Source organism: Malaya genurostris, chromosome 2 (genome assembly GCF_030247185.1).
Source record: "Malaya genurostris strain Urasoe2022 chromosome 2, Malgen_1.1, whole genome shotgun sequence".
Lineage (NCBI taxonomy): Eukaryota > Metazoa > Arthropoda > Insecta > Diptera > Culicidae > Malaya > Malaya genurostris.
The window spans coordinates 21,198,495-21,209,317 of NC_080571.1; the positions used below are offsets into that span (position 1 = coordinate 21,198,495).

At 37.8% G+C, this 10,823-nt stretch overlaps 2 protein-coding genes across 8 annotated transcripts in view; one reads left to right on the forward strand and one right to left on the reverse strand.

Moving 5' to 3' along the window:
* LOC131429861 (tyrosine-protein phosphatase corkscrew) overlaps positions 1–4,591 on the reverse strand; it is a 201,671-nt gene extending 197,080 nt beyond the window's left edge. Inside the window, exons 1-2 of one of the 6 annotated variants that reach the window (XM_058594278.1) lie at positions 4,441–4,591; positions 2,517–3,083 (exon numbers count right to left, since the gene is read on the reverse strand). In XM_058594278.1, coding sequence (XP_058450261.1) covers positions 2,517–2,530 — 14 coding nt within the window. In that variant the 5' untranslated portion in view covers positions 2,531–3,083; positions 4,441–4,591. Of the gene's footprint in view, positions 1–2,516; positions 3,087–4,335 lie in introns of all 6 variants that reach the window. The other 5 variants (XM_058594277.1, XM_058594281.1, XM_058594279.1 and 2 more) reach the window with 5 other exon arrangements.
* Positions 4,592–9,861: 5,270 nt separating this feature from the next.
* Positions 9,862–10,729, forward strand: LOC131427370 (uncharacterized). Of its 2 annotated transcripts, XM_058590495.1 has the most exons (3): positions 9,862–10,002; positions 10,249–10,358; positions 10,419–10,729. In XM_058590495.1, the coding sequence occupies exon 3, from the start codon at positions 10,421–10,423 to the stop codon at positions 10,652–10,654; it is 234 nt and encodes a 77-aa protein (XP_058446478.1). In that variant the 5' UTR covers positions 9,862–10,002; positions 10,249–10,358; positions 10,419–10,420; the 3' UTR covers positions 10,655–10,729. The 2 variants fall into 2 exon arrangements, with proteins under 2 accessions (XP_058446478.1, XP_058446477.1); XM_058590494.1 differs by having other exon boundaries at positions 10,249–10,729.
* The last annotated feature ends 94 nt before the right edge of the window (positions 10,730–10,823 follow it).

The following is a 10,823-nucleotide window of genomic DNA, read 5'->3' on the forward strand; positions in this document are numbered from 1 at the left end:
GCACTCGTCCAGTAGAATGATAAGTTTGCCTCAGTAGTCTACTCTCAGAATCAACCATTCTCTAATTGACCAACAAAATCCCATTAGTCGTAGTTTAAAATTTCTATGTTATTTATTACTATGAAATATATTCTATATTTTAGAGTTGTATATTATACGAATCTTTAGAATTTCGGAATTTTCTTCTATGCTCACGAAATACATAGTTGAGTCATTGGAGTACTTATATTTTTAGGTAATTTACTGAGCCGGAAAGTATCAGTCATGCGTTTGAACTTGACTATTAACACTTTTTGCAACTTTCAAACGAACCAAATGCCGAAAGCTGGTAAGCTATCTTCTCGATGATTGTCGAGAGAAAAGTGTAGGATGTTTCGGATGTGCTACTTACTCGGTTATATCTTCAGAACCGGAAGTGCACTAGTTTCATCTGTTTGTGTTCCTATACTTTGAACCGCTTCCGAAACAATGGAAATTGATTGATGGATAACTAAGAATGCTTCGAAATCAACTAGATGAACATCGTTTGACAGCTATCAGTGGATTGCTCATTTGTTCATTCTATATTATTTTATTTTATTCTTTTCCGCAATTTTCCATTTCATTCCACAGTATTCCATGGTACACAAACCACCAATAAACATCAAAGATGAACACAATTTACCGTTCATCTGTTGTCATTGTGTGAAACCCAATTGGGATACGTTCACTTCACTTAAATTCCACTTCACACTGGTAATAAGGGTCGGTAGTATGAAAATGAAACATAAAAACCTGTTTTAATCCACCTAGTGGTGTAATGATGCCTTTCTCATATAAATCATACCATCATATATAATACTGTGGTATTCTTCAAAATAATTTTCTTCGATTCCTAAAAAGAATAACCGAAATCGGTTTGTTTGACCGTCTACTGATAAAAACTATTAATTGGAGAAGATTTGAGGACGATTTAGAAAACTTTTTACGATTTTTCGCCCTTTTCAATGATGGTATACAATTTTTAACCCACTTTACTTTATATATCCGGATCCGGAAGTCGGGTAAGGATGAAATTCAGGAATTACGTATGGGACCACAGGACCTTTCATTTGAACCTAAGTTTATGAAAATCGGTCGCGCCATCTATGAGAAAAGCTAGAGAACATATTTTCATTTTTTGCACATTTTACCCCATAACTCCGGAACCGGAAGTCGGATTCAAATAATATTCAGGAATTTTGGCATTTTGCAAGAACTTTTATTTGAATCTAAGTTTGTGAAAATCGGTTCAGCCATCTCCGAGAAAAGTTAGTGGACAAAAACGTAACGTACGCACACACACACACACACACACACACACACACACACACACACACACACACACACACACACACACACACACACACACACACACACACACACACACACACACACACACACACACACACACACACACACACACACACACACACACACACACACACACACACACACACACACACACACACACACACACACACACACACACACACACACACACACACACACACACACACACACACACACACACACACACACACACACACACACACACACACACACACACACACACACACACACACACACACACACACACACACCCAGAGACATTTTGCGTACTCGACGAACTTAGTCGAATGGTATATGACACTCGGCCCTTCGGGCCTCGGTTCAAAAGTCGGTTTTCACAGTGATTGCATAACCTTTCTATATAAGAAAGACAAAAAGAGCTCAGTTAAGCCCTACTGGCCATTGATTGAAAAATTGGTGTTAAGAATTAAATCGGAAAAACTAACGGCAATTAGACAAAACAATGCGCATCTCTCACGCATCATTAACATTCCTAATCAATAGCTGCTCACATAAACTTCTAAAAAAGTGTGAATAATATAGCATAATCAATAGTGAAGTTCGATTAGACATTGGTTCACTATTATTTAATGATTTTTTATGCCGAAAAGATGAAAAAGCATTTCTCATAATCAATTTCGATTGCTGATTTTTTTTAAATATAATTGCCGCAAGACGAGTGATGTATCCGAGGTGGCAACCCAAACTAGATGAGTTGAATCAATCATCATTTGACTTGGTAAAATACGCCAATCAGATTAATCTACTTTATTAGCTGTGTTCCAGAAGACGCTTGAAGCAAATATGAGCCGAACTTAGTCAAATAATGTGACGACTTTACCAACGATTTTCACAGCCTTTCCAGTGATGAATGACACGAAAATTACCGATCATCACATAAAAAAAACAGGATTCTGAGTTATTTTCCTATTGAATTGTCTACCTTTGTCCGAAAATATCAATGAATTCATATTCATGTCAATTTGGCAACTCTGCCATATTCGGAAAAGCGTCGCTTTTCTTCAACCTTTCACACGGGTCAACTTTCACGAACAAAGAGAAATATTCTTTGTAAATATACCGAGCAGAAAAAAAACGTCGTAGTTTTCACGCTTCCATCGAAACAAAATCGGCAAAGAACTTACCGTCTCGAAGTCATCTCCTTCTGACACCACCCACGGGATGACAAATCAGCTGTTTTCTTCCGTGGGCTGAATCTACCTTCAACTCTAACCACCACCACCACCAGTAACAGCAGCAGCTATTGTTGCGAGGAACAGATCAATCGCTTTTTCTCAGGGCCTACTACACTGAACTTCACACACCTTCGCCAGCAACCGTTCGGTACAGCACTTCTTCTTACGGCCAAAAACTCCGATACACTTTTCTCCGTGTGGGGTTTCTTTCGTTATATTTTTTTCAATGCACTCACAAAAAAATCGCGATAACAACTCAGCTCGCTCGCCTCGGAGCCGAAGCCAGTACAACCATCATCACCATCACGACCATCATCATCATCATCAACATTCACTTTTCCGCTGACACTTGTGCTGGTTGGTGGACGAGGGCGGGATCGAGAGCGGTATGCGGTATGACATCCGACGAAGATTGGGAGGTACGAAAAAAAAACACTACATACACTGCTACACTGCTCGGCCGCCCTGGCTCTGCTGGTCTGATGGGGTCTGGTCGATTCGGTCGGTAACACTAGACTGCTGGGAAGCATCAGCGATGTGGTGAGGGAAAAAACAAAAAAAAAACGGTTTATTTTTTGTAACAAAGCTGAGCAATTTTCACATCGCATCGCATCGCGACACAGCAGGCGAAGGCCTAACAAACCGCGAGAGCCCCCCTCTAGTAAACGAAACGGCAGCTACGCGGTACGGGCGCACGCAAATATCAACACACGGACCGGGTCAATGTTGCCAATGTGCGGGCGGACGGGCGGGTACGGCCAGCTGTACGAATCTGACGAAAGCTCGGCTTCGGCCTGTTCAGCAACTCGTCGTTTGCAACTTCAAATGGGCCTCTGGTAATTTCTATGCGGAACATAAACTGTTAGAATCTAAACGCACAAAGTGAAGAACCATTTACTACTATACATTCTATTACATTTAATTTGAACCGTAAGGCACTGATAAATTAAAGGCACAAGGCTAATAAAGATTCAATTCTGATCCGTGAAACTTTGCATCGAATAATATTCTATGTAACCTTTGCGATTTCCTTGTGTTTTTCAATGTTGAACGTTTCTTATGTCTGCAGCTAAATATTCCTTGCCAGATTACAGCTCACAAACTAAATGAAAATAACGAAATCGTTTTATGACTTTAACATTTTTGATAAACAGAACACATTAACAATGCATTCTATTACATCTACATAAATCAGTAACAGAAACGAATTAAAAACTGTATGTCATAAGCAATTAATTATTTTTACATGATTATCTCTATTGAAATTCTATGATCGGATTCGACTTCATGCAGCAGAAAAAAACAGACAGCCCTGAAAACTTTTCTGACAATCAGCTGAAGGTTACAGCAAATCCCTTTTCCACCCCGGCAACAAGATTCGAACGGAGTGGAACCACCCACTCCACTGGCAGCACTAACCTCTCACAATACTAATCCGAAAGCGAATCATTGTGTTGTCCAATAGATAACTTTACACCACCACCACACACTATTCCGTACAGCCACTTGTATGTATGGAATCATGAAAACGCCAGCCAGCTCTTTCTTCTTTCACTTTACGGATGCAACCCTGTCAGCAAGAGGAAACAAAAAAAAAAGGAGCACCGAAGAAAAAGCCAAAATACTAGGCGCACACAAGCAAACCGCCAACACACAGGACAGGCAGGGCCAGGGGGACGGGAATCGAGATATCTTTTGCACAACACAGCCACTCGACCCGAGTTGGCCCCGTTTCGATTTTTCTTATTGGATTCCCGGATGCGCTCACCAATCCTGGATTGTGGTTCACGACCGATACACAGTACGCGTGACACGACGCACATATGCACGACCAGCACTGCTAGCTGGGCATCTAAACTGCCAATGAATTTACCCGTGAAAACAGCGACGACGACGACGAGAACGGAAAATACGTATGCTAGCCGAACGAAGCACCAGCAGCCATGTTTGTGGCGATCCCGAGCGACACTTTTGGAGTTCCTTTTTTGCTCAAACAGTGCCACTATTTTTGGGCTAAATTTGACGTTTTTGCGTGGTGGAATGTCAGCGAAACATCAGTGCCGAAAGTTAGTGAGAAAAAAGGGGCACGGTTTTTGTGTTGACATCGTCACCAGTGCTGTCAACTGTTTTTTCCAAAAATCTGTATTTGGCGAAAAAAACTATCTGCACAATATCTTTCTCGAAAAATCACTCGCTCGACCTGGTTTACCCCTATGGAATCCAACACAAAAACTGAAAATCGGTATTTATCTGTATGAAAATTGAAATATCGGTATTTTGAGAGAGCATATCTGTATTCCTGTATCGAGTCCAAAAATCGGTATAAATACCGAGAAATCGGTATAGTTGGCAGCGCTGATCGTCACAGAATTTTATTGGCGAGCTGCCAAACCAAGGGTTGGCCACCAGTTCAGGGTCTGATCGGTGAAATCTTTCGGAACTCTACACAAAGTACAGTGATAACGCCTTTTTATGCATATGGTTATTATTGAACATGTCACTGACGATAAACAAAGCTTTTTCTGTGTTTATGCGAAAACTAGACACAGATTTAAGAACAAGTTGTTTTAATACACCTACTGATGTAATAATTTTCCCTAGGTGCTAATAAAAAATTAATGCAGGATTAATTTTCTGAATGGCAGACTATTCTTTAGAATCTAATATTGGCAAAATTGGTCCAACCGTCTTTGAAAACTTGAAGTGAGCTCAAGGATTTGAATAGGAGAATTTATTTATTCATTCAAGGAAAAAGCCCACTGGAGCTGAGTTTTTATCATTCTCCTTCTCGAACAGGCATAAAACATTCTCATCTTTTGTATCAACAGATTACATGCATCCAAATGATCATTATCTTAATCTGAAACTCTAACGCTTATCTTACCATTATATCCTTATATAAAACTTTAACGCCGACGATAGTCATTTATATTTATGACGTTATCAAAATAGTAACACAATAAAGTTAGCATCAAAAGGATCTAAAAATAGGTTTTTTACAGTATTGCGAGATAAATGAAAATCAAACTCGTTAAAACAACTGTTGAACACACGGTACATACTGGACACTGATTCATGAAAACCGAAGTTAGTTCAAGCGTGAGGAACGCGGAGAAAAGGATTGAATCGCTAATTACGACGGTGAATGTCAAAAATTAGCTGTTGTAGGAAATCTGCGCCATCAACTCGGGATTAGATAAAATCCGCAACGAAACAGTTTTGATTTTATCTGGACAAACAGACAGCAAATCAAGATTTATGAGTCTACATCGATTTTCGTAGTTTGGAAGATTTGATGTATGTCTCCATGGTTAACGGCGCAAAGCAAAACGAACGAATTTCCGCTAAACAACTTCTACTCAAATCTTATAGGTTTGATAATACGGTGCTCAAACAACGACAGCGTACTCAAAGGTTGAGTGAACAAATGCGCTCCAATACTCATCTCATTATTCAGCATATTATTTTTCTTATTACACGGTGTACAATTCACAGATTGCATTGTAGTCTGTTGATGTATAATTCTCTGTCTCTCTCTGCAACGTCGTCTTCAACTAATCAACATTATTTTTTTGTCTGACATCCGAATTGACTTCGCTCTAAAACTAAAGATAAACACGAGTGTACAATGTCCTATAATATCCATTGAAAAATGTTGGGTTAGAAATCGGGTTAGAAGTAGGCTCAGTAATAATGTAATTTTATTGATCCTTCGTTAATAAGCGTCGACTAGCTCCGACAAAATGCCATGGAAACAATACAAGTTGGTAAGGTAGCAAACATATGTTTACATTCAGCACATTATGATTTTTGTCTTCAATTGACTTTAATACTGAGACAACTAGATAAATGTTAAGTAATCCAGCAAAATTGTTCAGTCATTCATAGTGTAACATGATATTTTTTCAAACATAAACGAGTATTGGCATAGTTACGACGCATGTAGCGAGCAGACGCTTGTTCTCAAGAGACTGATACTGACAGTGAACCGAGCTCGTCGAGGGGTCCTATTCAAATGATACACGAGAAATCGCATACCATTCTATCTTGAGTTTATCTTTGCTAAAACAACAAATGGCATCTAGGGGCTGGGAGATTGATAGTACCTATTAGCTCTCTCCGGACTGTACCAGCCTAGATGCCGTGTGGAATCCGGCGGAAAAAAATGAACCAAGAATAGATCCACTGGGTTCCTGCTTCCATGTCGTAAAAGGCGACAATTGCAGGAGTTTCTTTTTCCTTTCAGTTATCAGATATTTTCAATGTTTTACTTCTGATTACTCTATTTTACTAAATCATCTCTTTATTCAACCTATCAATTTCCGTCTAGCTTCGTAGAAAAGTTTTATTAGGAATGATTTCTTCTTCCATGTTATTGATTGTTTTTCAGGATTATAAAATGAATGATAAAAATCAACCATTGCGCAAATCCGTTTATATTACAAAGTTAATAACAGAGATGACATGTATCGGTATATTGAATACATAGTAAAAAACACTTGATATTAATATTTCAAACAGTAAATTAATATTTTTCTCGGTAGCCGGCTGCCCAGATCAACTAATATAACCAATTAATAATTTTAATAAATAATTAAAATAATAAAGCGGAAATAATAAAGAACCAAGACGCGTGTGAAATCTGTTGATCTTTGTTTGGTGATTTAAAATGATTTTATAATAACTGTTTAGAAAATTTCAATGCAATGAATCAACTTTTTTGTCTAAATCCTATTCGCTCGTTTATTTTGTATCACGTAGTTTCATTTATAAAAACGTGCTTAATCCACCTAGCAGTGAGATGATACCTTTTTTTTATCAATCCGTATGTGTTTTTTTTGCATGACTAAAAAAACGCGAAAGGTAGATGCATAAACGAGTGACTGCATACTCGACAGCCGGCTGTCCGAAGTTTTGTCAATTTCGGAGATTGACTGTTTCGTGCATTATATTGCCAGCACAAAGTAACACATAAAACGATAATACTTTAAAACATTCTTGGTAGCCGGCTACCCAGAGCGATAAACACATGATAACATTATTAAAGCATTTACTAACAAAGTATCCTCTCCTGTGATGCATGTGGGAATGCAGAGGATTCCTCGGTTCTTAGTAGCAACATGCATCGAACTAACAATCCTTTCCCTCCCAAGTAGATCTGCATTCGGACGTGGCCGGCGTCGGTATTGATCAGCATGCATGGTTCAATACAGTTTGCACAGTGTGAAACAATGTGTTATTCCCAAACATGTTACTTCAAAAAATCATTTTGCAACCTCAATTGGTCCAGATCAATAACGGAGTAGAAACACACGGGCGGTCTCTAATACTAATGCTAAAACAACAAATGGCATCTGTATTTTCGGACATCAAAGGAGCATTTGAATCATTTTCCATTGATATTCTTCAGTCAAGCTCAACCACCATGGACTTGCAGCGGTTAAAAATAATTATTTTCACCACTTTTTGCCAGAGAAGCGTACGAATCTCATGGCGATTTGACAACAATTAAAACCACCTACTTAGGACTTCCGTAAGGCTCATACCTTAGTCCGCTACTCTATAATTTTTACACGATTACAGGATTCATGACAGTGTATTTTAATCAAGACATATTCTTTTTCATCATAGCATCCTAAATGTCGCTGACATTTATTTACTTTATTGACGAAAATCTCGAACAAAAAATCCGTGAATGAATCTTCTTTATCATTTCATAAAACTTCAATTTAATTATCGTGCCTTTTCAGTTTTATATTTATTATAGAAACGATTGCGAAGGTTTCTTTAATTTTTCGGTTCTGGTCTAAAGTCTAATACCATGTTCACATTAACGCTTATATCACTTGATATACCGAGATGATATGCATATCACGTTCAAGTGTTCACATATGATCGAGATGATATCGTTTGATAATCAAGTTGTCATATTGAATGTTCCCATTAGGAGTAAGATCAATAATATTGCTTTTCACTCCCACAATTCAATCAATAATTGAAGTCTTGCATTTAATGGTCTCCGAACGCCAGTATACGTTGAAGAATTCTAAATTACAATGATTGTTTCTTTTCACTCTCAAAGTGACGTTCATAAATGAGTGCGTTCAATGCCATTATCCGTGTTGCTAGTTGCGATTTTTGACAACTCGAGATGGTATCGTACATGATATCCCGTATATCATGCCAAAATGGTGATACGCGTTGACATCAAATTGTATGGGATATCAAGTGATATCGCACATGATATCATCGGATATCAAGTATATCTGTATATCACTTGATATCACCGCTAATGTGAACATACTATAAGCATCGTTTTTACAAAGAGTGAAAAGGTAATCATGGGGACAAATTAGTAAATAATGGAAGAGAAACCCCGCATGTATAAAAAAAATTGTTTGATCAACGAAACAAATTATTCCATGTATATTGACGATATCTACGGTAACAAAGATATTTTGGCCCACCTAACAAACTTTATGAATTTAATCGATGTAACCCCGATGTTAAATAACCCCTCAGACAACTGGGGGGGCTACTTTTGTTCCAAAATGAACCAGTTTCTGATTGGCTGATTTTGATGTTGCTACCCGCACACTGTGAAAAGAAAAAACTTTTGCAGAGTACGCGAGCAATGATGCCAAGTATAAAGAAAATCAGAAAACAAGTTTAATAAAATGTATAATTTTAGCTCACCAACGAAAATGAAAATTTTCAGAGGATGTTTCACTTTTTTTCAATCTCATTTGTAATAAATGTTTATAGTGGTAGCACTGTGTAATTAAAATCAGCATCAAGCCGCTTTTCTTTCTAGTGAATTAAAACGTAAGCAAAAAGATTTGTTAAACTAGTGTAAACTCGAAAGTGTGTTTCGTTTTACGAGAAGAATGAACTGTTGTGTTGCACACAGTGGTTGCACTAAGCATTTCTATCCAAACTTGATTTTTTCCGGTTTCCAAAAGATTCGGTAATACGTCAACAATGGAATCGATTTTGAGTTCAACATGAGATATTTCATGTTTTGTCATCAAAGCTTAATTAATTGTTTTTAAGCAATTATGAATACTTCTGTTACAAAACACTATCCAATCGAAAGTCTCCAGTCCAGTGTCAGTATGGCGGAGCAACAGCTACCACACGGTCAACCTTCAATCGAAAATCACGACATATCACTTACTTATAAATACTTTTGATTTCCAGATATTTTTTTAAAATTCTCTATTTAAAAATATTATTATCTTTTCGTGTATATAAGTCTACACATTCTGAATATTGCCATGTTGTGCAACCCTGATACAATCAATAACAACTATGGCAGTTCAAACAGATTTACTAAATTAGTTAAATTTCGTGTTAGTTTTAGATTTTTGACTTATCAAACGACTTTCACGAATATTCAAACAAGCATTCATTAAGACGCAGTTTGGTAAATGAGGTATAAGGCCAGTTTTTCACTATGTACAAAAATGAATTGGTCAAGAAAGTAGAAAAAAGATATTTTACGTCTATTTTTAATATTACATTTTGAAACGTTTTCAGTCATTTCGATGTTTTAGTTTTGATAAATTATGCGATTGTCATATGATCCATGATATCTCCACACAATGATATCGAGATTTTCCATTACCTGAATCAAAGTGTTATTCACACTTCCTCTAACTCATATTTTGCAACCAAATAGCGCTGCGGCATGTTTCGGTATTATAAAAACATGCAATCTGGCCACTCTGTAGCATTGGCAGAGGAAAACATTCAACTGTCACTGTCAAATTACACGAACAAGGAAAAAAAGTATTCTACTATTTGCAAAAGTGTTGTTTTTCTTTTTAATAAAAACCGAATCATTCCTAGCGATGAAAAGGCAAGCCAAAAATCGACTGATGGATCGAATGCATCGAGGCGTCGTCTACACCTGCATGGGCCTAACGCTTTGGGGCACTTACAAGCTGGGAATGGGCTTGTATCGCCATTTCACCGTCATTAAACCGGCGTACAAAGCCGAAGAGCTCCGCATGCTGGAAGCTGGTGCAGGCACCGGTCCGGACGTTTCACAGACCAGAGATGCGGCGCCAACGTTGCGGACCTAGTCCGCTAGGGTATAATTTAAGTTGGTACGATGTGATGCTTAGGGATTTAAAGTAAATAAATTATGTAACAATTCAGCGATGTTGTTTTGAACCTGAAACGGGGTGATTGCGTTCAGATTATCTGGGAAGGAAATGCATGTATGTTACTAATAAAGATTCGTCAGATGTA